Genomic DNA, 27998 nt, shown 5'->3' on the forward strand with positions numbered 1-27998 from the left:
ATTTCCATCAGCATTTATTTTTTATTGTGAAACGTAAGTTTTCACATTTTCAAGATACAAACATAGACCCATTGGGTTAATGCAATTTATTATTATCAAAATAAGAACAATTTTAATGATGAATTAACATCATAAATTTCTTACATCACCACAAAGTCAATACCATGGCCCTCATTATCTCTCTGTCTCTCTCTCCATACCTGCACATATATGCAAACCACATTGTGGAGAATTCAGATTTAAAAACACATTGATTTCAACTGACTAATACATCCTTCTCCAAGCTGGTGCTTTCCATAGGTTGTTCACCACAACTCCCAGCATGGCCAAGTTATGATGGGAATTATAGCCCAACAATATATTTCTTTATTACATTGATTACATTCTTTGCTAAGGTGCTCAGTACATTTTTTTTTAAAAAATAAAACATTTAAAAACACATAAGAACATTAGAAACATCTTTAAAACATGCAGATCAGAGGGCACTAGGTTGGGGAAGACTGGAGTGATGTCAGCTTAATTTACTTGTGTTCCTTATTAGCAGGAGAAAATGTTTTCTCTCAATATAGCTCTGCCTGAGTATGCAGTTGGTGGGATGTTTGTCAATGAACTGCTCTCCCTGTTTTTTCTGGGTATTAAATTGGAACCATTAGGCGAGTGAGTCGCTCAGAAGAACTCATTTTTCTTAGTATTCTGTTTGGTATGTTTGGGCAGTGAAAAGGGGAAGACTGGGGGTGCCAGTAATATCGCAGTATTTTCAGTGGATCAATAAAAGGTGGTTATGACCTTAAAGTCTGTTCCCTTTGCTTGTACTAGCTTCTGGGATGCTGTAGGAGGGGATTGATTTACACAAGTTATATAATTCAGCTCTTCTGAGTAGAATTCCTTCAGCGATACAGAAGCCAAAACTGACACCTAGCCACGTGGGCCCATCATGTAACCCACACTAACTTGTCATGAGACCAATCTGTAAAAAATAGATCACTGGTGTAAACTTACACTAGAGTGAGCTCTGCAGAGTTTGTGTGACATGCTCTGAAGTCACCCATTATTTTCAGAACTCTTTTCTAAGTTGGCCTCAATGAACTTTCAAAAGTAGGTTTAGGTTACATTACTGGCTTTACAACAAGACATACTATTTTGAAGTATGCGCTTTCATTTTTGCTTGCTTTTTGTACAGTCTTGTGTGTTAGGTGGTGCAAGATAGACTAGTAGAGGAAAAAGAAATCAAAGGTCCTTTAGCTGCTTTGCAATGTGTCCTCTTCCACTCCAAGGTTTCGTGGGTGTCTTGTGAAATGCCCAGGCTTAGCTTGCTCTGACTTATTTTATTTATTTAGAAACACATATGAACCTTTTAATACTTGCAAAATCTAAGCAGGGTACAACATACAAACAATAAACAGTAGAAGTGGAAGAAAAATGCAGCATAAAACCAGTAAAAGCATATAAAAACAAACAGGGAATTCAGGGAATTCAAACAAGTAAATAATAAAAAGGGTGCCTTTAGATTGAAGACATCTGAAGCAACTGATGGTTTCACAAATGGCAAAATGAAGTGCATTCCAGAGTTCAGAGAGAATAGCAGAAAACGTCGATTTTCAGGTCATTGCCCTTGTGATATTCAGTAGGCAATGTACAGCGCATGTGGAATTTCCTGTAAGCGATCTTGCAGGTGTATACAGGAGCAGATGATTTTTTCAGGCTACAGTGGTGCCTCGCAAGACGAAATTAATCCGTTCCGCGAGTCTCTTCATCTTGCGGTTTTTTCGTCTTGCGAAGCACGGCTATTAGCGGCTTAGCGGCTATTAGCGGCTATTAACGGCTTAGCGGCTTTAAGAAAAAGGAAACAAACTCGCAAGAACTCGCAAGACGTTTCGTCTTGCGAAGCAAGCCCATAGGGAAATTCGTCTTGCGGAACGACTCAAAAAATGGAAAACTCTTTCGTCTTGCGTGTTTTTCGTCTTGCGAGGCATTCGTCTTGCAAGGTACCACTGTACTAAGTGAATGAAAGCATTCCCTTATATTGCAGACCCTTATCTGTTTGCTCACATATTGTGAGCTACAGAAATACTGAATTAGTCCTGTTTACCAGTCTCCCATTATGTTGCATGAAGTTTCAGATGGAGACATCTAGTGGCTATAATACACAAGACACCTGGATTACACCAAAGACTTAAGTCTAGAACCCAGATCTAGAAAGGTGAATCCTCCACACTCCTCCATGAGAAACTGTTGCCAATTTTATTTGAAAATCATTTATTTTCCCTCAGAATTCCTACATTTTATCTGAATAATATTATCTAAATGCAATGTTAAACACTAATTTATTTGGCAGTGCTATATTGGGATTTGTGGGGGATTGGTCTGGATGTCATCTTTGGGGTCCTCTCCCTGCCTATGATTTTATATCTGTAAGATGAGATGCTCTAGAGAAGGAGACTGCTAAATGAATAGCTCTAATCAAGTTTGTGAAGTGTCTCTTTGCATATCTAAAGAGTACAGAACTACAGAGCCACAGAAACTATTTAATTAATTAATTTGTCAGTTTCTCTATTTTGCCCTCAGGTCCAGGAAACTTGTGGTCCTTCAGATGTTGTTGGACTCCAGCTATCAGCTTGACCAATGGTCAGGGATGATGAGAGTTGAAGACCAACAATACCTAGAAGACTACAAGAATGACTAATCCTGTACTAGCTGAAGATGGGCAGGCCGAGCTGGAGTGATGCCATTGTTGAACGTAAGAGAACAATACAAGTGAGACTATTCTAACTTGGCAGCTGGAGCTGGTAACACAGAGACTCTGTGAGATTCCAGCACTATGGGACTGAGAGGTCTCCACTCTGCTGTGAAACATAGTGGGTAGGGATGAAGGGATCTGTCTATTTCACTCTTAGTTTCTCATTTCTCCAATATTCAGTTCTCCACGTTTTCTGCACAGATTTGCTTTAAAAAAATCCTCATGAAAATTCAACAGCATTTTTTGCAAGCAATTTTCCTTAATATGCACACTTTATGTCCATTTCTTCCAATATACACATTTTTGTAAACATTGTTTGGCTAGAGAACTACACCACAAAATCCAGAGAAGTCCTCATATAGTCTTTAAAAGTGTGAATTTGTTAGGTTCAACACTAAATGTGAACTGAATGAAATTTCTCCCCCATCCCTACTAAAGAGGGGCCAGTATGTATTCAGGTGTTAATGTTGTCAGCTCTTCCTTTATTTGCTCAGGCTGTATATACCTACATGTAGATATATCACAAAGACATCACAGTCTCAAGTGACCTCAATTCTAGGGAAACCAAACCCAGGTATGCACCGGCATCACCACTCTGGTGGCAATAATAAAACACAGTGATATAGTTGCAGGGTTTTCATCTCCTGAGTTTTCTGCAGGCTTTGGGGTTTAGTGTTTCTAAAACCCCCATCAAGAGAGAGAGAAACTCAGCTCTCTAAACAGCAATCAAATATTACTTGGTGACTTTACACATTTGGGCTTATTTTATCCCTGCCTGGTTCTTCCAGCCTCCCCACCCCCCCCGCCCAAGCTGAAGGTACAAAAAGTCAAGGTGTGTCTTAATAACACACTTTGCACTTCTGCTTAAAAGGCGTGAAAGTGTGACTGCAACGAGCTGAAAGCCTGAAAGAAATGTGCATAGTTTTTCTTTGCATAGAAGCATAGTATTTAAAAAATAGCAATAAAGTGATATGCTGTGATTTGGGTTGATTTAGGAGCTGGTGTGAAACTTGCTACAGAACTAAACAGGGAAATGAAGTGACTTGAGTGATTCATGAAGTGATTCTTGAGTGATCATACCATAAACTGGGTAATCCGAGAATCTGTTAATTATTATCAAGCTCTGATCATGACATTTAATAGGTTCGATGCAGCCATAAAAGAAGGATTTATGCTGTCCCTCACTAAAATGTGGACTGAGACCAAGATAACAAACAGCCAAGGTTGTCTGACATATAAAGCGACTTCTTTCCCTGTCATTCAAAACAAAAGCACACACTCGCAGGTTTGTTGTAAACCTGTCTATACACATGATGATAGCACAGAGTGGGTGTTGTGCTCCACTCTCCTCTGTTCTGTACTGGAAGCTGGATTTGTTCATTTCTGTTGTCTCTCCTGAGCATGTTTAGGATCAGAGACGAGAAATAGATGTTTGAGGAGCAGAAAAAATGGTTATCCCATTGTAGTCTTTCTCATCAGTGGCATAGTGTAGGTTGGCAGCACGCGGGGCCGTTTGGAGGGGGTGGGTGGAAGGGAGGGAAATGAAAGGAGTATGCATGCACATTCAACTGCCTAATGGCGTCTGCATCACCCAGGAGATTGCAGCCACAGAGATCAGAAAAGTTGTTTCTTTGTCTGGAGAGGTCACTTCCTGGTTTGTATGGAGAAGCCAGTGGTAGAAGCATGCAGCTGTATTGAAGCAGCACCAGGTGTTGAAATTTTGTGCCCCTTACAATTCTGTGCCTGGAACAACTGCCCTTGTTGCCCTCCCCACGCTACACCACCAGTTTCTCATGTCATAATCTAGAGAATGATGCTGCTTTGCCTTTTCTTCAAGACCACTCACACATTCTGTTAATTATTGATTATTACATTTCTATCCCACCTTTCCTCCAAGGAGCTCAGATTGGTAAACAATTTTATCTTCACACCAATGCTCTGAGGTGGGTTGGGTTGATGGACTGTGAGTGGCCCAAGGTCACTTAGCGAACTTCATGGCTACCTGGGCATTTGAAACCTTGTCTGCCAGGTCCCGCTGTACCACACCGGCTGCAATCCTAATTCTCACTGATATAATGGGACTCGTGCATAGCATTGTACTGCATAGGCATACAAAGCTAGTATGGAGACCTAGATTCATATGTATGAAGCTATGCTTCCTTGTTAGCTGTGCTTTCATAATCACACATTTTATAATCTGCTTTTCAGTATTGTTTCTCAGAACATAGCACAAAAAAGGAGAAAAACCATATTTAAGAACATAATTCATTTAATAAATGCAGTAGTAAAAATATGTGTACTCTAAGAGTCTCTTAAGATTATTAAAGGTCAAATACAAGCCTAAAAGGAAAGCTTTTAATTTCTCTCTTGAGGAAGCTCTCAGAACTGGCAGATCTCTGTAGCAACAGCCTGGCTGGTCAGCATGGGCCATTACCAGGAAACAGCTATTAATAGTTGAGGGCAATTGTACCCGTCTTGGCCATAAAACCTGGAGTGAGTCTTTACTACTGGACCTGACCCAATGGGGAAATGGTAAGAAGGCATTGTAAAGCCAAACCATGACTTTGTGCAACCAAATAAGCATGCCAGCCCCTGCAGAGAACCCAGCTGCTTTGTTGCTCCCGCTTGTTTGGCTGATGCACTGTATCACCCAAACCCAAGATCGTGGTTTAGCTCTCTCAGATGATCCGCAATCCGTAAATCATGGGACAAATCTTGGTAACTACTTGTGGTTAGTCTGCCGAGAGCTAAACCATGAGCTCATGTCCAGATGACTATGGTTTAGCTCAGCATTGCACAGCAACAATATAACCAGGGAGGAGCAAAGTGGTTGGGGTCTCTTCTCTGGCAGCCTGAAAGCCCATATACTCATGCTAGGTTTGGCTTAGTATGATGTGCAATCCAGGCCAATAAAGTGCTAACTAACACTTCCCATCTCTCAATGAAAGTCTTATGATATGCCCCACCCTAATCACTTTTATTGGGTTAGAACTGAGTCAACTGATGTAGCTCATTCACCCAAGAGTCCTCAAGGCCAACTTTTATTGCAGGTTTATTCTGCAGGATGTTGTTTACACAATAATAGTGCAATAGTGGTGGATTTAGTCTGCTTTAGTTTGTTTTGCAATGCTCCTCCAGTGCTATCACATAATTGCTGTCTGGATGGGCTACGGCATAACAGAAGTGGGACAAAAATAAACCAGAACATTTGTGGTATAAAAAGTTATGGGATTTCAACAGGAAGTTATGGGCTATGCATTGACTGGAAGTGAAGCAATATGACTGCTCCAAAACTTTTGCAGGTGCAAACAGTATTGAAACTGGGGTTGTGTGTGACTGCCCCAACAACATCAAGAGAACAAATCATCATGAATGTGCAATAAAAAGTATGTCTCCAGGGGCCACTAATCTCAATGTATGAGCCACAAATAATAAAGGGCAAGCAATAAATGGCAAAGGGAAACCTGTTCCCACACCACTCAATGGCCCATGAGCTAGGCTCATTAAATGCACACAAACTAGGCAATTCTTTCTGATAAGTAGTCCAAAAGACACCCACACCACTTGACATCCCAAAGGGACCATCCTATTTAGTAGTGACCCTTCCAGTGGTTTGCCTTTGGCAAAACAAAAACCCCAAATCCTTCCCTACCGCCCAGCAAAGCTCCACTAATGAGTCAGGTTGAACATAGCCCTAGCCAAAGCATAGGCAGTGCCTATTAGGCACTCATTGGCTGCTGGTGGGCAGGTAGAAACAGAAGGAATGGAGACAAGGTGGAAACAGTGCATTTCTTCACCTATCGCTGTGAATGTATGATCTAATAAAAAGCCTGAAAAATCTGTGCAACCTGTTTAATGGAACATGTTTCATGAAAATTAACCCCTTTCTCTCTAGAATGGTTGAATGATTGAGTATATGCATCTTTTAAAGTGATAGAATTACAGATAGAAATCACTATAAAGGAATATACAATCTACAATAAATGTTCCAGTTAGTTATAAAAGGAGTCTGCTTTATTAGCAGGGAAAACACCGTATGGTGCTTTATTCATAATGCATATTAACAAAACCAGTCAGAAGCATATGTATCTTCTAATCATGGCTTCACACTTACAGGAACGATGAATTCCAATTTGTTTACTGCATATCTGCATGGTGAGCATTGTAAAATATGGATAAAGAGATGGATATCTGAAACGTGTGATTAAATGTATCTGTGAGCTGTGAATGGCCAAGGCTCTTGGGTACATTTTTAAAGCCACAAACTGGTGTTTGCCACGCAGACGTGTGGTGGATGAATGAGAGTCTCTCATTCTAATAATGCACATAGGGGCCATGGGGCTGTTCCTTCTATGTGCCAACTTCAAAAATAGAAGAATTGGTCCTCTCTTTTGTATGTACAAAAATGCTTTCAGCACTCTGTAAACACAGGAATGGGATGATGACACTGAAGCGTTGCTTGAGAAGCTTGCCCTCTGGTGAAATCACTGATAGCCTAGATAGGTGTGGGCCATGCTTTGGAAGTCCAAACCTCAAGCCATAAAATGTATGCAGTCATCAAACTTTGGCACAGATAATCTGTGGAAACAGAAAGAGGGGGCAAAAGCCAAGTCTTCTTTACAATGATTGCTTTGTGGCCTTGCTCATGTGCAGGCAGGCTCTGAGTTGCATTAGAGTTTGTTCCGTGAAGCCATAGGCAGGGCATAGCTTCTCATTTGGAAGGAAGGAATTCATTGCCTATTTGCTTTTCAAAGCTCCTTGTCTTGTTCCTAAAACATCTTTCTAAAGCAGTCTGCATGGACAGGAGATGCATGCTAGATTTTAATGTGGTAGCATGGAGGCATCATTTCTTGCAGTATACAAATTCATTTCTCATTGTGTACCAACTGGTCTTTCGTCAACAGGTTAAGCAGATTCCAAGCCCTGTGAAAGCAGAGAACTGTGGGATGAATGTTCATACTAAGGGCAATGATGCCTCTGTCATGCCATTTCCAAGTATCCAAAAACAAACAGACAGACAGACAAACAGACAGACAGACAATTGTTTGTCTTCAGTGTGTGTTGCTGAGACTACACCAAGCAGATGATCATTTGGCTATGATGAACCATCCTTTGCTGGAGCATGTGGCCAAGTCCACATCAGTTTCCCAATCTCTGCCAAAGCTGACCATTGATCCTACAGTTGCCAGACTGATCTTTTCCTGCTAAAAACGAGCCATTCAGTTTAGACAGCATCAAAACGATGACTGGCTTGATGCAAAAATAAGGGCACATTCCTTCAGTCATCTGTGTTTGCAAGATGAACACACTGTGTGGCTCAATAGCTTCTTAAGGCTTTGTGTGCACAATAAATATTGCTGAGCAATGTGAGCAGCTTCCCCTTTAGCACGCTAAAATAATAGGACTTATAATAAGCAATAAATGGCACTTATTGGTGGCGCACACCAACCCTTCTTGGCCCTGGCAATTTTGCACTCAAGAGTTTGTATCTTTTGCAACTTCTCATCCAGTTTAAACTTTGCATTTGCTAATGGACGCACTCGGCCATGTACCAAGTGACAGAAGCAGAATTCTTGCCAGCAACAAATGCCGTTCTATTGTGTGTGTTTGTGAGTCTATAAGAGACTGATGAATATTAGCGGCATACTTTGGAAAGTTCCCCCCCTCTTTTCCAAAGCTAACGTTGGCACGTTTTCCCTTTGGCGTACATCTGATGTCATTGTCTCTCTCTTACTGCCCTTACAAAGTATTAGCTGACAGGCAGCACTTAATGCACTTATGGAGATGTCGTGGACAAAGCTAGATACACTTCCCAAAACCGCAATATATATTTTTGGGAGTGAGGAGAGAGATTTTGCCATGCCAACTCATTATGTAAGAGGCATAGCATGATGAGTCTTATTCTTAGAAAGAGATGAAGATCTGGAAGGTTACATATGCTGCTGTGCCCTGGGTCATTGAGCTGGTATAAGGGAATCTGAACACAACTTGTGAAAGACCAAGTGGCAGGAAGCAATGAAAGTAGTCACATAGTCAGTTATGCTTCTAGACAAGTTGGAAAGGGTGGCATTACCTCTTTCATTCCTTCCTCTTACCAGTGCCTTGAGAAGATAGATTTATCTCTACAGCTGTATATCTATCATGCATTTAAAGCACTCCCCCCAAGAAACATGGGAACTGTAGTTTGTTAAGGGTGCTGGAAACTGTAGTTCTGTGAGGGGTAACTGTAGTCCCCAGTATTCTTTGGGGAGGGGTGTGTGCTTTAAAAGCATGGTTTGTATGGAGCCTACATTTGCTCTCCTTGCTACAGCTAAGAAGACAAAACAACAAAAACAAAACCCAGAGAATAATTCTCCCTTCTTTGGCAGCGATTACTGTGCTTTTGCCATGTCAGATTGTAGATATGGTTTCCTTTGTTTCTTTTTTGGTCTTATAGAGGCTGCAGTCCTTTGAGCAAACCAGAGAGTGCCATGGTGGTTTTAGGCTGGTGGCCAGTCCTGCCAACCCCTACTCGTGAGTTAAACTTTGAGTGGAGAACCTCAGGACCCAAATGTCAACATAATCTAATCTCCCAGCAAACAAATCAGGATGAATATTCAATAAACAAGTCATCTGGAAGTGCCATTAGAAAAGATACAATATCTAAAACAATAATCAGTGAAACACACATTTTATATACTGAGAGATTTTACAATGTCTTGCTTAGGATATATTTATATAACCAAGCCAATTTCAGCAGTAGTATATCTGTAGTACAGGTAGAACCGCCCCCCCCCCAGCCAATTAAGTGCTTGAAATAGGCTATATTTAGCACTTTGCCTCCTTCCTCTGCACTACATTTCAATTTAATGCTAGACTAGCATGCAGTTACCTAATTATAGAGTGAAGTGTGTTACGAGTTCACAACAAAGCCACCCATTTAGCACATCGGAAATCTCGATTGCTGTAAGAATTAAGAAACGCACACCACTCTCCCAGTTTTACTAGCAGAATAAATCAGTGTCCTGAACATTTAGATCTGTCTTAAACACTTGGTATAATGCTCTGACAATGACAAAATATAGGTTCTGCAGGAGTTATCCTTGCTTTTGTTTTTCTTGGGTTGTTTTTTTTTAAACAGAGTGGGGAAAATAGTGCAAACACATAGTGAAGGAGTAAGGTCTACAATACAGGAAAGAGAGGTGACATAAGAAAGACGTAACCTTGGCTTAGATAAGGGGAACAATTAACCGGCATTAATTCTGTTTCTACAACTTGGCAGTAAAGTAGGTAATCTTTGCCAGTAAACTCTTGTGAAAGAGTTCAGCTGCCAGGTTTGCCTTGACAAGACACTGATAGATATTCTAAAACCTAGATCTGCAATCTCAAGAAGCTGATTTTCCCACATAACTTCTTTTAAACAGAATTTTGCATCTACTTAGGCAATATTGCCTCCTACCTGCACCATCCCTACTGGCTTGTGGTACTACCTTTTTCTTTCTGGCAGAATCTTTTCTAATAATTCCTGCTTCGCATCTGCTTTCAACACACCATATACATTCAATGCACATTTAAAGTGTGTTACTTCCCTCAAAGAATCCTGGGAACTGTAGTTCTACCCTTACAGAGCTGCAATTCCCAGAACCCTTAACAAACTACAGTGTCCTGGATTCTGGAGGGCGTGTGTGTGGCAAACCATGTGCTTTGAATGGGATGTTGAATATGCTTTTTATGTACAGTGGCTCCTCACTTACACCCACTCCTACTTTCTGTTGTTTCATTCTAGGAATGACTATCCTATATTGCTTTGTAGAGATGCATGGTGGATATTGCACTTTTTCTCTATATAAGGATAGAAACTATTTCTATAAACCTTAGGCTTTGGTGACAATTTTCAACAACCAACCATTTAACTCGTGTCCTTCTGTGGTACTCAGAAGACTATTTGGAATTTCCAGGGGATTCAGATGCTACTCTTGGGGAATAGGTAAAGGGACCCCTGACCATTAGATCCAGTCGTGGCCAATTCTGAAGTTGCAGCACTCATCTCGCTTTATTGGCCGAGGGAGCTGGCGTACAGCTTCCGGGTCATGTGGCCAGCATGACTAAGCCGCTTCTGGCGAATCAGAGCAGCGCACGGAGACGCCGTTTACCTTCCCACCGGAGTGGTACCTATTTATCTACTTGCACTTTGACGTGCTTTCGAACTGCTAGGTTGGCAGGAGCTGGACTGAGCCACGGAAGCTCACCCCGTCGCGGGAATTTGAACCGCCAACCTTCTGATCGGCAAGCCCTAGGCTCTGTGGTCTAACCCACAGCGCCATCCGTGTCCTCCTGGGGAATAGTTGGCAGTAAATACATGGCAAAACGCTAGTGCACTCATGTTCTGAGGAAGCCAAACTCTCTGAACTGTTGTTGTTGTTGTTGTTTAGTTGTTTAGTTGTGTCCGACGCTTGGTGACCCCATGGACCCCATGGACCAGAGCACGCCAGGCACTCCTGTCTTCCACTGCCTGTGCAGGGGAGAGAAACAAAGATGATTTGGGTGCCAGAGTTTGTGGATGCAAGCCACCCATCATTTCTTGATGTAGTAAGTGTTGGAATTTAATCAGTGTTTGAGAATTAAACTGCAAACACTGAACTCCCAGATCCAGCAGGGATTCAAGAAGGAAACAACACAGGCTAACTTCCTCATGAGGTAATCACCAGGTGATGGCTGAGACATTAACCCAATGCTTTTTTTCCTAGGGGGACACATACCCCTAAACATTTTGTGAATCTTTGTACTTTTGTCCATTTACTGTATTTATATTTCCCAATTTGAACTATAAAATGGTGATTTTCTTGAGTGAGAATGAGAGTAGCCCTAAACAAGAACTGCATTTAACAAAAGATGAGCCATCAGGACATTCAGTGCCAGACAACCTGTGTGTTTGTGTTGCCCCTCCTCCAGCTGTGTGTTAGTGGACAGAGACAAAAAGGCTTAGGGTTTCAGTTTGGAAGATGTAGGCTGGAGGGCAATTGTTTCACTGGGTTAGCGGAGACAAGGAAGAAGAGCGGGGCCCGAGGGGGGGGCGGCGGCGAAGACTTACTGTGACAGACTGTAACAAAGAAACAAGAGAGCATGGCTGATTTCTGTTCTTAGACCCAAGCCTGCTACACCTATGGGAAAGCAAGAGACCCTCTTGGAGTATAATGCTTTGAACCCTTCCATCTAGACTCAGGTTGTAGACATGTGTAAATAAAACATATATCATAAAGACACCAGTGTCTCTCCTGTGCCTCATGGTCCATTGCTCATGGAGACTGGGGTGGCATGTAGCTGTACAGTACTGTACAATGCTAATTCTCACTATAAAAAGCTTTACAAGGCACCAAGGATCACATGTTCCAGTGATAAATGCCTCTGAAGGTGTTCTGATCCTCAGAGATAATGCTGTTATGTGGTGTGGGAAGCCTGGCTCATAAATCGTATTCTTTATGATAACGAGAAAGGTATGAGTTTATTCTGAAAACATCTGCACAGTAAAATGAGTGCATTTCCTCTTGCAGCAGAATCTCTTCACATATTGCATGTAGAAAGCTAAATCTGGTTGGTGTGTCACTGCTCAACATGTTTTCGGCAATAACTGTAGTTCTCTAAAGCCAGGAGCAGGGAACCTTTTCATTTTGATGGCTGCATTCCTTGCTGGGCAACATTCTGTAGGCCACATGGTAGTGATTTGCTAGTTTCTACCCACACTCTAACACCCATTTCTTTCGTACATCCAGGCAAGGAAGAGGCATTATCAGAGTTCAAGGATACATTCCAGCTAGTCAAAAACACCAGCTGGAATGCAAAGCAGGGTCTGTGGCCTCAGGAGAGAGGGCAAGGGTGTGTGGCCTGCGGACAGTCCCAAGGGCCAGATAGAGAGGACAGAAGGGCCACATTTGAATCCCTCTGGCTTACATTAAAAAAGCCTGGCTCACTTAAAATGGTAACATGTGCATGAATGCTTTCTCTATGTTTTAAATGAGGACCTTTTTTCAATAGCCCAGCTTGCTGGAAGCCGTGGGGGTTATGGTGACAAAGTGGGTCACTGCCCCCTGCTGTATCTTTGGTGTCAATGTTGAGAAAGCAGAAAGGGAACTGGAGACTAGCTTTGATTAAAATGTCCATGCTCCAAATAGCCAAAAGTCACATTTTAAAGCTGAGTCATCGCAAATTGCTTCCCAAGGTGAGGGAGAGTAAAAGCCATTTGGTTTACATGAGAGAGAATTAAATTACGTGCTTAACTGTGGCTGGGTCATGCCCTCCACACGGTGCTGTTAGGACTCAGTCTATCTCAAATTACTTATAAATATTCATATCTAATTGCATCCTTCAAAACAAGAGAACTACCTGCTTTTCGATCCTACCTTATAAAGAGTTATGTGCATCTATAACACTTGAATAAATGTCGTATATATTGTAAGCTTTAGATTACAATTCTAAGAGTGGAACCAGCAACTGGCAAGAAGGATTTGATATAGAACAATAACAACAATTGATGGTGTTTCATTTACACCATCCTCTCATATGGATTTGTGATAACAGCTCCAGTTTACTGGGTTCATGCTGAACTCGTGGGGATCTGATGAATGACTTTTTGCTAGACTACATTAACCTTGAAGGTTATACTTGCAGTTAGCTACTGAACTCCCAGAAAAGAGCTAATTCATTCATCTCTTCTACTACCCCCCCTTTCTTGTAAGTTATTTCCAAGTAGATTGGGCCACTGGCACCTTATCATGCTGTGACTTTAGTCTTGTTGGCACCATGTGTCAAGTGCAGTGTCAAGACTTTTTCTTCCTCGTATGCTGCAGCATACCCAAGACTGTCCTGTAATTGATTTATTGTACTCACTGTGCTTTAAACATTAACCTGCAGTTTCTGATGGAGCTGGATTAACAGTCCACTGCACCCAGATGTGCATGAACTAAGCAAAGAAGTGTAGGCAACTCATTAGTCACGAATTGCATTCTAACTCTTCATGCCCGGAGAGCCTGCTGCTCCACGGGGTGACTGAGTTCAGCAAGTACCAACGGATTGCGCCTCCAACCAAAATGACATGCAAACTGCATTTGCTTGCAAATATTCCTTGTTAGCTTTGTGCCCGCCTTGCCTTTTCCCTTCTCCTCCCGTCTCTTACTCCCACTGCTTAAATTTAGACCGTAAGCTCCTCTCTGCTTATCTTTGTCATTTATATATAAATAGGAATAAAGACGCAGAAGGAATTATCCAATGCTAGGTGGTAACATCATTATATCCTATAGTCTGGGTGTTGGGATCTGGAATGACAAGAAGGAGGGAGTCAATGGCAGGGAGTGGGAAGAAATGACTGAAGTGGAGTCCCCCCCCCCCCCCAATATCAAGGGAACAACTTGGGATCAGGTGTAGATCTCCAAGGATTTCATGTATCCTCAGACGTATCCTAAGGTAGGTCTTGAAACGGCAGCTAAGTGATTTCTGGTATACTATCATCACAACCAAGGCCAGCCTGATTGAAGAAACACTTGAAGCAGTTGCTGGGGGGTGGGGGTGGATGGTACTATTATGAGTGGCAGTGAAATAACATATGATCTGAGATGTGGGCCATTTGCAACATCACAATTCTTGGATTGAGTGCAGCTGTGCTGGAGCAAGAGAGCTATGCCCTTATGTGTGTCCTCTGTGACACTGAAAAGGATTCTGGGATGGCAAAATGGCTGCAGGGCTCTTAGTTAGCTGGATGGCAAAGTGTCTAAGACTAACTCAGACACCATTTCTCTTCTCTTGATCTTCACTAGACAAGTGTCTATTTTATAAATATTGAGTACAGATAGCCAGGCCTGTTTTCCTCTCAGCTTTTCTCTGGTCTGTTCCTCATACCTCCCTCATGAAATCCCTTTCCCCCATCTCCTCAGCTGCCACATAACTCCCTGTCTGGCTGGAATCTGCAGCCAATCAGCCTCTGTCACACAGACCAATTAGAATGAATTTACCTGATCCAAGCCCCACCTAATAAATATTCAAAGCAATCCACCCTCTTTCTCCTCTCCGAACCTGCCGCAAAACAGCTACTGCTAAACAGCCTTGCTATATACAGTAATAGTACGTTGACAGTCGCAGAGGTCACAATATATTTGTTCCTTCAAAACACATAGACATATATACAGCATTTCTCCACAGTAGGTCTCCTCAGGCAGCACAGTTTACCCTCAGTTCTGTTCAATAAATCATGCCAGATTAAGGAGATACCTTTTAAATAATCTGCATTTAATTGCTTCCCCCTAAAGTGTGCCATAGGGCTTGACGATGCCTGTCTTCATATTGCTTAACATCATAAAAGAGAGGGTTGCACAATTCTTGGCAAGACTTTGCAATCTCTTCAGGAAATTGTAGTGTTCACTATGACAACATCCTTAGCTGAAATATGCTAGCATTTTTGCCAAAATTATGACCACAAATTATATGGCTACAGGAAGCAATCCAGGAAAAAAGAAGAGAGGGTTCCTCCTTTCAGACAGTCCACCCACTTATGGGATCAACTGGCTCCATGACCTTACTGTCTTGGATCACAAAGCAATACATTAGTGTTGTTGAGTTTTGCTGTGTGTGTGGGGGGGGAGAGTTTGGCTGTACGCTTGATTCTTTCCTAATTCCTGGATATTTTATTATTTAGTATTGATCACAGTTATTTCCTACCTCTTCTAGAAGGAACTCAAGGTGGTGCACATGGTTCTCTGCCCATTTTATCCCAACAACCCAGTGAGCTTCATAGCCGAGTGGAATTTGAACCCTGGTCTCCCATGTTCTAGTCTTAACCACTATACCCATTTGTCTCCCTCAATAATACTGGCTTAACTTTGCATCTTGGCTCCTCAAAGCCCCCTGCTGACTGAGGTATCATTCGTTTGTATGGCTTTTTCAGTGGCAGAAAGCTCTGAGGGAGGCTGGAGCTCTCCTGGCAGAATGAAAAGATTGTATAATATATTTCGTGTTTGTTCTCAAATGAACCTAAGCTGTCTGGAAGATGCCCTTCTCTATTATTCAGCAATCTCTTCATCTTTCACCTTGCTGCTGGCTGCCTTATGAAACTTTTACACTATGCATGTTTGACTGACACAGAGATAAGCAGCAACCCACTTTAAAATATAGGCATTTGGAATGCCGTTTGCATTTTATTTACTCTTTAGGTATGAAAAGGTTCCCTGTGTTAGAGGCAGTGGCATAGCGTGGGTTGTCAGCACCCGGGGCAAGGCAAGTAATTTGCGCCCCCTAACCCGTGGATTTGCGCCCCCTAACCCGTGGATTTGCGCCCCCTAACCCTAACCCCCAGGTGTTGCGCCCGGTGCGCCCGGCCCCCCCTGCAACCCCCACGCTACGCCACTGGTTAGAGGCACACTCCTTTTGCCTGGAACACAAAACAGCACAGCAACAGAAGTGATTCTCTAGAATTATATATTTGTGCATGGAGGTGTTGCTGGGTACTTAAAAGTATTGGGGCACAGAAGATGGTGGCTGTCTGGGGTCTCACTGGCACTGTGCTTTGCCCCCAGCCACCCTGTAAGGTGGAGGGAAGGTTTAAAAATGGGGAAATAGGCAGATGTTTTGGGCTCCACCACTAGCAATGCCCCTTGCTATGACATTCAAAAACACCCGTCACCAAAGGCTTCTTATAAAATTTGGCAGCCATGGGATAAGAGGACTCATCCTCTTAAGAACTGGTAACTGGTATAAAAACAGGAATCTGTTCTGGAATCTAGACACATATAAAAAATGTTGTGAAAATGCTTTAAAAGAAGTTTTGGAAAAAAATATTGCATTTGCCATAGCTCACTGCCGCCATCCAGTGTCACATTTGTACAATGCACTTTACAACACATTTAAAACATTTTATTTGCAGCTGTACAACTGAGTCCTGGAAACATTTTTCACAATGCTGGGTAGGTTAAAAAAACTGCATTGAGACTGGTGCTATTTAATTTGTCCGTAAATAAACTGTACAGACTATGGGATGTGTGGCCCTGGGCTCGTTAATACATGGTCTGGAACTTCTGGTTTTACCACTGTTGGCTGGGATAAAGTGACACTGAAACTGCTCCTGTGCCACAAAGGTAATGTGGAACTGAGCCACCACAGACAAGTCAAACACAAAACATCTCCAGTAGCCACCTTAACATCAAGATGCTAACAGCCTATCTAATTTCAGCTTGCTTCTAAGTCCAGAGGGCTGGAGCTGCAACACTAAAACATACCTGCTTCCTGCTTAGCAGGCGTTTTTCCACCTGACCTAGGAGGGTGGGGCCTCAATTGATTCCAGCTACAAAAGCTGAGGCTGCTGAACAGACTCGTGGGTTGAAGTATTGTTTAGGGGCTTTTGTTTGGGCAGCGGTGGCAGCATAGAGGGGTTGTTGTTGCTGTTTTTGATTTTTTTTTGTATCTTTATTTTAGATCTTATGGTTTACATGGACATTGTTTAATTTGGTTTTTACCTTTTGATGTTTTATTTATGTTCCTTATTTTTTGTTATGTTTGCAATTACAGTATGTATTTTTTCATGTTGCAAACTGGTTTTAACTATGGAAAGCTGGAATACAAATAAAATCATGTACTGTATGTATATTAGCACTCCCTGGTAAACTGTACCTTCTTGCCTGATGCTGGCATTTAGCTTGTCTCTATGCCTTTGTCGGGTGATCTGGGTTTGTTGCACTGACGTGATCTTTCCTGATTGCTGATGCTATGTATTTCTGGCACAACAAACAGCATGTGATAGGGCAAAAGGTTTAGAAAATTCTGGGGGCTAGATGGAGATTGTCATGGGGCTCGCTATATAATTCTGTTTACAGCTTTAGGTGTCAAGCTCTCCTAGCTCTTTTCACCTGTTGTGCATTTGCACCACACTGAGCCTGACAGTGAAAGTGCAGCTACATTGAAAAGGCTGTAAATATTACTGCAGGAAAGATGATTGAAAACCTGGCTTTGCATATACAGAATGAGTAATAGTCCTCTGAGAATCAGACATAGAGGAAAATGTATACTGTTTGCCATGGCAAATATCTCTAGCAACATCATGGTGTCTCTACTTGGTCCTATCAGATGAAGGCAAATAGCAGAATGTTGTCTTCAGCAGCTGAGCTTATTGTCTAACACATCTTTTCACACAGCATTGTGACCTGGGACCTGCTCAATTTTCATGTTTTATCATCACATAATTTCTTAATTAGTGCATACAATGTGCTCATAATCTATTGATAAAAGAAAGATGCCTCTAATTACCATAAACTGGTGAGTCACACATAACCTTTTAAGATTATTAAAATGAAGGAAAAGGCAGATAAGTGTGCATCACTTTGAAAAGGGAAAGGAAAAGTTAAGGGGCAAATGTGATCCTCTTGATTATATTTTATCACATGGAACTTAATGGGCATGAAGCATATTTAAAGGTGAAAGGTAAAGGACCCCTGGATGGTTAAGTCCAGTCAAAGGCGACTATGGGGTGTGGTGCTCATCTCACAGAGAGCTTTCCGGGTCATGTGGCCAGCATGACTAAACTGCTTCTGGCACAACGGAACACTGTGACGAGTGCCAGAGCACATGGAAATACTGTTTACCTTCCTGTGATAGCAGTACCTATTTATCTACTTGCACTAGTGTGCTTTTGAATTGCTAGGTTGGCAGAAGCTGGGACAGAGCAACGGGAGCTCACTTTGTTGCGCAGATTTGAACCGCCAACCTTCCAATCGGCAAGTCCCAGAGGCTCAGTAGTTTAGACCTCAGCGCCACCCGTGTCCCTGAAGCATATTTATGGTAGAGACAGGAGTTCAGCATTATCCATTTGCCAGGCCTTGCACTGCACTTCAGCGAATTTCTAAGCGAAGTGCTGTGAGGGGAATATTAATAAAATAATTAAATATTCCTGGGCATAATAATTTTTATGACACACTTTCAATGCATTATTTGTATCTGGAGAATTTTCACACCCATTAGCAATTAGGATTAGTACATTTTCAGGGTAATATGCAGGAATTCAATCCCCCAACCCAATTTAATGATTTTTTTACTTCTTGAGACTACATAAATTTCTGTAATTTACTTGTCTAGACAGCTTCGCTACAGTCTGCTGTCTCCTCAACAATGTATGTTGCCCAATTGTCTGTCATCTCCCCAGGCTGCAGCAGAAAGCATACATTTCTCATGGTTTTATTTATTCCAAATTTTCAACAATATTTCCAAATAGGTTAGTTTGTATTTGTGTCAGGGCTTTATTGCATGACTCACTATAATTCATCATATTTTCCTATTCTTTCTTTACAATTTATTCTTAGCTCTTTTCTTGACATCTCACACCTTAAATTCAAAATGGAAGTTGCAGTAAATAGGTGAAGGATCTGCCGATGCAGACAATATCTTGCTGAATTTGCTCCCAGCTCCTACTGGGTCTCTTGTGTTTCTCAGGCAGCACTCAGGATCCCACCAACCTGAACCCTACTTAACTCTGCTTGTAGATTAGAAGAATATTATTTTGCCATGAAAACGTGTGACTTAAACATCCATTGCACATTGTTCTGAGCTGGGTGGGTTATACCCCTTTACAAATACAGTGGTGCCTCGCAAGACGAATGCCTCGCAAGACGGAAAACTCGCTAGCCGAAAGAGTTTTCCGTTTTGGAGGTGCTTCGCAAAACGAATCTCCTATGGGCTTGCTTCGCAAGACGAAAATGACTTGCGAGTTCCTGCGGGGTTTTTTTCCTCCCCCCCCTTTTTCTAAGCCGCTAAGTCGCTTATCAGCTGATCCGATAAGCTGATAAGCCGCTAAAAGCCGCTAAAAGCCGCTAAAAGCGCTAATCCTCTAATCCATCAATGGGCTTGCTTCGCAAGACGAAAAAACCGCTAGACGAAGAGAATCATGGAACGGATTCTTTTCGTCTTGCGAGGCACCACTGTAGGCCAGAGTTAGTTTGAAAATATATTAGTGGAATCATTTTCCCACCCCCTTTTGAGTTCAGAACTGTAAATTTATAATTGTGATCTCTGTTCTTATTTACTGAGAGAACTCAAGCTGAACATACTGTTTTCAATAACTGCTTTTATTTTTGAAATCTATTTTCCCCTTCCTTTTTGTGCTTGGATCAGTTTAGTTCAAACTAGGACGTCTCTATAGTGTCTCTGGGGTTTGAAATCACATAGAAGAGATGTACATATTTTAAGGGCATTGCACTGTAACTCCACTTCAGTTTATAATTTTAAAGATTCCGTTCACATGCTCCATTGCATCCGAAAGGCAGCTAGAGTATGTATTGCCCTATGATTGTGATTTCGAGTAGGTTACTTATTTATTAATTTTAGGACGTCTATGTCCCAACATTCTTCAGCTTAGAGTGATGTATACATGGGGTCTGTGGGTGAATCCTCATCTAGGCACAGATCAGGCCTGTGTAGTGTCAGCAAAATGGCTCCATCATGCATCTCATTGTGGATGACCTTCCTGAACGGACACACTGCCCTACGGCTTATACCAAGTAAACCGTCTGGGAGCAGAGATGAAAAACTTAATTTCAGACTGTGCTTTATAGAAACACACACCCTCTTCTGGCTAGGAATACACGCCGCTCTTTTTTTGGCGTTTTTGTAAAAAAAAATATTAAAAATTCAACAGCTATGGGGGTTTCTTATAAAAGCTCAACAACTCTATTCAAGGAAACTACTTTGGGACTGTGTGCACCCTCTTGTGGCTGAGGAGAGATCATCTGCCCTCCTGCAGATCCAGTTTAAGGCAGCCAATCATTTCAACATCAACTACTGACAGCAGATACCTGGTCAGGTTTCATTTGTTTATGACTGTACAAATGAGGACTTCAAGGGAATATTGCGCAGCCATCATTACCATTTCTGTCCATCTTTCCTTCCTGTGTTTTGCTATGGCCTCTGTGAAACCTGTTTTGAATATTTTTGCAGCACATGGGATAGCTGAAACTAGCACCCAGAGATTTGACCACTCATATTTTGGTGTGACTATCATAGTCTGTGATACATTTATTTAAACAGTTTTGGCATGGTTTTAAGTTTTAAAAATACATATACCCACTTTTCCCCTCATTTGGATGTCCCATTACCATCTCAAACTCAACCTGTCCAAAACTGATCCACTTCTCTCTCCTCAAAAGCTTTCCCCTCCTTGATTCCTCTTCCTATCCACCAACAACATCCCCTGTTGATCAGGCATGTAGCCTTGGCTTCATCTTCAGTTATTCTATTGACTTTCCTCTCCATACTCAGTGTGTTACCAAGGCAAGTAACTTCTCCCTGTATAAAAGGTGTGCCCCATAGTCCCTCCCTCCTTCCACTGTGTAGTTCCGATTTCAGATCTGTTGCCAGTGTTATTCTGCAAGGCAGAATGTACACTGAGGACAAATTATTATTACTATTATTATTATTATTATTATTATTATTATTATTATTATTATTATTATTTATTACTACTACTACTACATGAGATAATCACTTATGTATCTTTTAAAAAGAAAAGCACAGGGTGACCTACTCTTTCACAGCGCAGGCCTACCATTTCAAAAATATTGTGTTAATATTTTCTTTGAACAGTGTGTGCTCTCCATCTGCATAATCTTAATGCTACAATAGGAGTTCTGTGTGGAAGACTCTCCAACTACCTCCGTAGCCTCTCCCAAGGCCGCTGAACCTGTGCCTCTGAACGCTCTTCCAAGGCGCGTGCATTGGCAGGCGGGATTTCTGATGCCCCCCCCACTCTCCTAGCCCCTTCTGACACTTCCCCCCAACTTCCCCTCCCCCTTTTTTCCAGCCAAAAACATAAATATACAAGTTATGCTTACACTGTAGTCTACTAAGCTAAGCCCCACTGGTTGAGGGGTGGGAGGGGGGAAACTCAGCCCCAAACTTAGTCAGCTCCACTCCCATGGCCAGAAAAGGGGTGGCGGGGTGGGGGCTTCCTTCCCCTGGAAGCGGCCAGACTGCCTGCACCTTGCATCCTCATAAGGAGCAATATCTGTGAAGCACAATACTGTAAAGCGAACCACATTAAAACAAGGTATGCCTGTATACAAAAATTAAAAGACCCTTTCCCATGGAAGCTGATCTGAAACTGCATGTCAAACAACTGCTATTTCATTTATTTTACTTTTAAAAAATGTCTAGGGCTCTAATCTTAGGTATATATAGAATCACAGTATTGTACAGTTGGAAGGGACCCTGGGGGATCATCTAGTCCAACCCCCATTTCTTATATATGATTTCTTATATATTGTATTGTATTAGAATTTGAATTGCATAGAACACAAAAATAATATTATAAGAAATAAAAGAAGCAATTAAAATACCATTAAAAACAAATGTGAATATATAACATGATTGATGTGCCATGGAACACCTTGCAGTCAACAGTTTGGGAACCCCGATATTACAATGTGGTGCTAAGTAAACATGTAAAGGCTATGAATTCACAAAAAATGCATCATCTGTCTTAAGTCATAAAACTGAGAGACTCCTAACTGCAGATAGGATGAGGAACAGAACCTGAATTCCACTGCAAGGAGAAATGGAGATGGACAGGTGGGGAAACTGTTTTCAGAACACCTCCCAATAGAAATAAAAAATAGGGAAGAGGTGAAGGATAGAAGTGACAGGGATTAACATACATTAAATAACAGAAACACAGGGAAAGATGAGATCATGGAATAGATGATTTAGTGGGGGAGACAAATGCACCTCCAAAGTAGATTTTTTTCAAAGCACATGGGGACTTGGCTGATGCAGGTGTCAGAGGATGGAGTGGTTTGTGGACAAGGGCAATGTATCTATAATTATATATAGTACTGGATGTCTTCACAATGCAGCCAGAAACCTGCCATGTGTGTCAATCACAGGCACTGCTGCCAAACCTTGAGCACAGCATGTCCAAGGGATTATGATATGGCACTGGAGCAAAAAGTTGGGGGCAGAATCTATTACTAATACTTAGAAAGAAAAAAAAAGAACATTGGAATAGACCTCCTGGATCAGGCCAAAGACCCTTCCAGGCTGGCTTCTAGTTCTCTCAGTGGCCAACCAGATGCCCAATGGAAAGCCATAAGCAGAACCTGAACACAACAGTGCTCTCCCCACTTGCTGACACCCAGCAACTGCCATTCAGAGGCAGACCGCTTCAGCTATGGGGGCAAATAGCCATTGATAGCCTTATGCTCTATGAATATGTCTCATTCAATTTTAAAGTCTTCCACGTTGGCCATCACAACCTTTTGCTGGAGTGAATTCCACAGGTTAACTATGTTGTGTGAAGAAATACTTCCTTTTGTCTGCCTGAAGCTTCCAATATTCCATTTCATTGAATGTCCATGACTTCTGGTGTTCTGGGGGTGGGGGGTGGGGAACAACAACGACAAAACCTTTTCTCTGTCCACTTTCTTCACACCATACATAATGTTACACACTTCTATCATGTCTTCTCTTACCTGCCTTTTCTCTAAACTAAAAAGTTCCAAATGTTGTAACCTTTCCTAACAGTAGAGTTGCTCCTTCCCCCTTGATCCTTTGGGTTGCTGTTTTCTGAATCTTTCCTAATTCTACAATACAGTGGTACCTCGGGTTAAGAACTTAATTCGTTCTGGAGGCCTGTTCTTATCCTGAAACTGTTCTTAACCTGAGGTACCACTTTAGCTAATGGGGCCTCCTGCTGCCGCCGCATGATTTCTGTTGTCATCCTGAAGCAAAGTTCTTAACCCAAGGTACTATTTCTGGGTTAGCGGAGTCTGTAATCTGAAGCATCTGTAACCTGAGGTACTACTGTATCCTTTTTGAGGTGGGCCGACCAGAATGCTACAAATTATTCCAACTGTGGTCACACCATAGATCTGTATAATAGTAGTTCTTACTGCAGTTTCGTTTTCAATTCCTTTCCTACTGATCCCTAGCATGGAGTTTGCTTTATTTCACAGCTGCCACATACTGGGTTGACATCTTCACTGAGCTATCTACTATGACCCCAAGGTCTTGCTCCAGGTCAGTCACTGCCAGTTCAGACCCCATAAGCATATATATGAAATTAAGATGTTTTGTGCTGACTTGCATCACTTTATACTTGTTTACATTGCATTACACCTGTCATTTTACTGCCTATTCACTCAGTTTGGAGAGATCCTTTGGGAGCTTTGCAATCCCTTTTAGTTTTAACCATCTTGAACGATTGGTTATGCTCAGCAACTACCTCACTGCTCACTCCTAACTCTAGATCATTTGTAAACAAGCTAAAAAGGACAGGTCGAAATACTGAACTCCAAATACTTTCTACATCCCACATTAGGAGACTTGTCCATTTATTCCTATACTCTGCTTCCTGTTCCTCAACCAGTTACTGAACAGCAAGAGGACTTCTCCTCTTATTCCATTATTTCTAAAGTTACTCAGAAATCTTTGGTGAGGTACTTTGTTGAAAGTTTTTTGAAAATATAAGTACACTGTGTCAACTGGATCACCTCTATCTATTTGCTTGTTGACACTCAAAAAACTCTAAACAGTGAATGAGACAGGATTTACCCTTGCAGAAGTCATGTTGGTCAGGACTGGCGCAGCCATTAGGTGGGTTTTTCTTCTTCAAGACTTGCTCTTTTATATGCTTGGAAATTCTATCTTTTTTCCACCAAGAACAGACGTAAGGCTAACTTGCCTGCAATTTTCAGGATTCCCCCTTGGATTGCTGATGTTTCCAGTCCTCAGATATGAAGGCTAATCTTAGGGACAAATTACATATTTTTGTTAGAATGTCAGCAATTTCACATTTGAGTTCTTTAAGAATTCTCAAGGGGATGCCAGTCAGATCCAGTTATTTGACAGTTTTTCTTTTCTTTCTGAAGACTGACATCACACCCACACCATACATTTAATACACTTATACTCACAGCTTTCCCACAAAGTATCGTGGAACTGTAGCTTGTTAAGGGAGCTGAAAGTTGTTAGGTGACCCATCACAGAGCTACAGTTCCCAGTTTTGCTCTTTCTAGATGGCATATCTGCAACATTCCTAAAATATAGCACCTTCCTTGAAGCTGCAGGAGTCTCTTATGTCAGTACCTCACACACTGAGAATAGACACCCACGGAAAGGTGGGCCCATGCATAATGTTCATGGAAATGAGGTTCAGGTCTGATGTTTGCAGACAGTTCTTACTTCATAGTAATAATAATAATAATAATAATAATAATAATAATAATAATAAAAATATTTTTTCAGTTTAGAGAAGATTTAAACTGAATTAAGAGAATACTTAATTCAATGTAGTATGAAGTGAGTTAATTGTGAAGCACTGGGTCCTAAAACGTTATTTTTTTCTCTGTGAACAATGGCAGGATATAATTCCTCTGAGTCATCTACTAAAATATTCCAAGATTTTGACCTTAATTAAACTGCATGGTGTCTAATTATTGCTTTTGTAAATTTTAATACCAACTACTTAATAAGAACCAAAACAACTAATTAATACTTCATTTATGTTTATCCTCTGTTTTCATATGAAACTTTTAAAACAATCTACAAGCAGGCTTCAAATAGACATTTCACATTATCTGTGTCCATAAGCAATGTTCAACCATGGTTTAAAATAAATTAGCTGCATGGGGAAGAAGAAGAAGGGGAGGATTTGGGACTTGATATCCTGCCTTTCACTCCCCTTAAGGAGTCTCAAAGCGGCTAACAATCTCCTTTCCCTTCCTCCCCCACAACAAAAACTCTGTGAGGTGAGTGGGGCTGAGAAATTTCAGAGAAGTGTGACTAGCCCAAAGTCACCCATCAGCTGCATGTGGAGGAGCAGGGAAGCGAACCAGGTTCACCAGATTACGAGTCCACCGCTCTTAACCACTATACCACACTGGCCTGGACATAAACCAAACTCTGGCCTGTTCCTATGTGCAATCCTGGGACCATGGTTTGTTTCCATGGTTTGTTTGGTGGTGAACCAAAGTTTGTTCTTCATGGTTTTGTGTGGAGGAAATTCAAAATATAAACTTTTAGGAAAAAGTGGCTTCTTCCTTATAATACAACTTTCCCCCTTAATGAAGCTTGGTGGCTCTGTTTGAATAAAACTCAAGAAAACTAAAGAACTGGTTGAAAGGATGTGTTTTTCCCTTTTCCCTTATTTTCCAACTTTACTTAATCCTATGTTATACTGGCCTTGATCCAGATAAAGAGATGCAAGTGTGTACAACACATTGGACCAGAAATCATACATTAACTGGATGCACATCTAAAGGCAGATGCTGCCTTTATATGCTGTACATTGGAATGTGCAGCTCCCATTCACATCATTTGGTCTAAGTGGGAAGAACCATCGCCATGGACACAATAGGGTTTCCTTTTGAGTAAACATCCATGCATTTGTCACAAGACTCAAAAGTGATATCGACTTTCTCTGGAAGGAAGAGCAAAGAAAGTGCTGCAAGACTAATTAGAAAATCCATTTCCTGTTCACTACAATTCTGTGACTTGACAGTTAAGAGGTTTGCTGTCATAATAAGAGGATTTCCCCAGGTTTTCCAAGCAGCTTGCCCTAGAGAATTCAAACTACAACTCCCATAAGTGCTGGCAATCACTGCCCATTGCCCCTGCTCTCTCTGGCCAATGGGAGCTGTAGTCACAACAGCATATTTGGATGGTTCCCTTTGGAGGAAGGCTGACTGGGCCCACATCATCTTCACAGCTACAGTGAAGATAGTCATCTCTGTAGTCCAGAACTCCAGATAACAAATAGCACTGAGATTTGCAGCTGCTGGCCCTTCCTTCCATCACCATTTGCCACCTTTTAAATGTTTCTGCCCTTCTAATTTTGCCAGCTACATAGTAGCCTGCCCCCACAAGCAGCCTAGCTACAGCCTCTGGATGAACCTCAAGGGTAGCTAATACTGTACTAATATTTATACCCCACTCATCTGTCTGGGTTGCCCCAGTCCTCTGGAACTTTAGAACTCCCTGTGATCTTTTGATCATCCAGTGAAGAACAGCCTCTAACTAAAGCAGAAAGCAATCATTTTACAACCCCCAAAATCAACAATCGTTGAAACGCTTTCATTCCTTCACACCTTCCTGTCCTGTTTGTGGTCTTTCCAAAGGGATCTGTTTTGCTGCTCTGGGAAACAGGACTTTTGACTAGATAGGCCTTTTGTCTGATCCAGCTGGGCTCTTCTTATGTTCTTTGCTAATTGTAGGTGCCCATAAAACCACTGCTTTGTAAAGCTTTCAAGACCGCTTTGGTGATTAAAACAACAAAGAGTCTTGTGGCATCTTGCCTTGTTCACCACGTCTGGCACTAAATGGAGAGGGTTAGTTCTTGCCAAGAGCGCAGAACATGCAATCCAAGAATTTATTCTGTGCAGAAACTATGGGGACTGTGGAGCACGACTGTGGGGCCGTGGGATCTGGAGTTAAGGAGGCCAGAAGAAAGTGTGGGGCTGATATTTACAGGCTTACCTCAGATATCTGAACGCCCTGGACCGAAAACTCACATATGCTCAATTTTCCTATATCAAGGCCTCAGGAGATGCCACCACAACTCCTATGTGTGGACATGGCTGGAGCCATACCTGGAGCAGAGCACTCTATGCATGCCTAGGAGCACGCTTTCCTTCCGTTTTGATTCCTATCCGTGGCTGGATTGGGTCCTGGAAGCAGATCGTGGGGCCCGCTCCTCCTCACGGGCGATCCTTGGGCGCCTAAGCCCTGTCAACAGAAGTGGGGCGTGAGGATGAGAAACTTCCCCTCTCCGCCGCGCGTCGCTTTAGGGGAGGACGGCGGCCAGGAGGAAGCGGCCGTTCCCGCCGCGCCTGAGGGAAAGCGCCGCCAATTCTACTCGCCCCTATCGGAAGAGCCTTCGAAGAGCAACTCAGCCCCGCTTCCCCGCCCGAGACCCCGGCTCCTCCACGGGGCGCACCGAGGAGGAAAGAGCCCCGTGGCCTCCGCCCACCTCGCAGCCGGTCCCAGAGGGTGGCACCTCCTTCTGCCGCCGCCGCCGCGGCGCCGCCTCCTGCTCCCGCCCCAGTCCTGGCAGCGGCGCCGCCTCCGCCTCCTCCTCTGTCAGGGAGCGACGGGAGCGAGTTGGGCCGGGCCGAGCGAGCAGGACTTGGAGTGGCCCCGTGATTAGGGGATGACCCTCGGGAGCTCGCCGTGGTGAGCTCGGACTTGTCGCCGCCGCCGCCGCCCTGGAGGGGACGTGACCTCCGCCACAATGTTTAGGAGGATTTTGCAGAGGGTAAGAGAGCGG

The 27998-nt window shown here is 42.4% G+C and overlaps 1 protein-coding gene and 2 long non-coding RNA genes across 5 annotated transcripts in view; 2 read left to right on the forward strand and 1 right to left on the reverse strand.

Annotated features, from left to right (window-relative positions):
• On the reverse strand, positions 1-27433 carry LOC310687660. Its single transcript, XR_014516520.1, has 3 exons — positions 27322-27433; positions 24287-24480; positions 1-2137 (listed from the first exon to the last, which is right to left on the reverse strand). It is a non-coding gene; the product is annotated as an uncharacterized lncRNA (long non-coding RNA).
• LOC310687671 lies at positions 21807-23814 on the forward strand. The gene is made up of 2 exons (XR_014516531.1): positions 21807-23329; positions 23553-23814. It is a non-coding gene; the product is annotated as an uncharacterized lncRNA (long non-coding RNA).
• EEA1 (early endosome antigen 1) overlaps positions 27126-27998 on the forward strand; it is a 56961-nt gene continuing 56088 nt past the window's right edge. Inside the window, exon 1 of one of the 3 annotated variants that reach the window (XM_083462986.1) lies at positions 27126-27986. In XM_083462986.1, coding sequence (XP_083319112.1) covers positions 27963-27986 — 24 coding nt within the window. In that variant the 5' untranslated portion in view covers positions 27126-27962. The remainder of the gene's footprint in view (positions 27987-27998) is intronic. The other 2 variants (XM_083462985.1, XM_083462987.1) reach the window with 2 other exon arrangements.

This window comes from Podarcis liolepis (assembly GCF_965112155.1).
Source record: "Podarcis liolepis genome assembly, chromosome: 10".
NCBI lineage: Eukaryota > Metazoa > Chordata > Lepidosauria > Squamata > Lacertidae > Podarcis > Podarcis liolepis.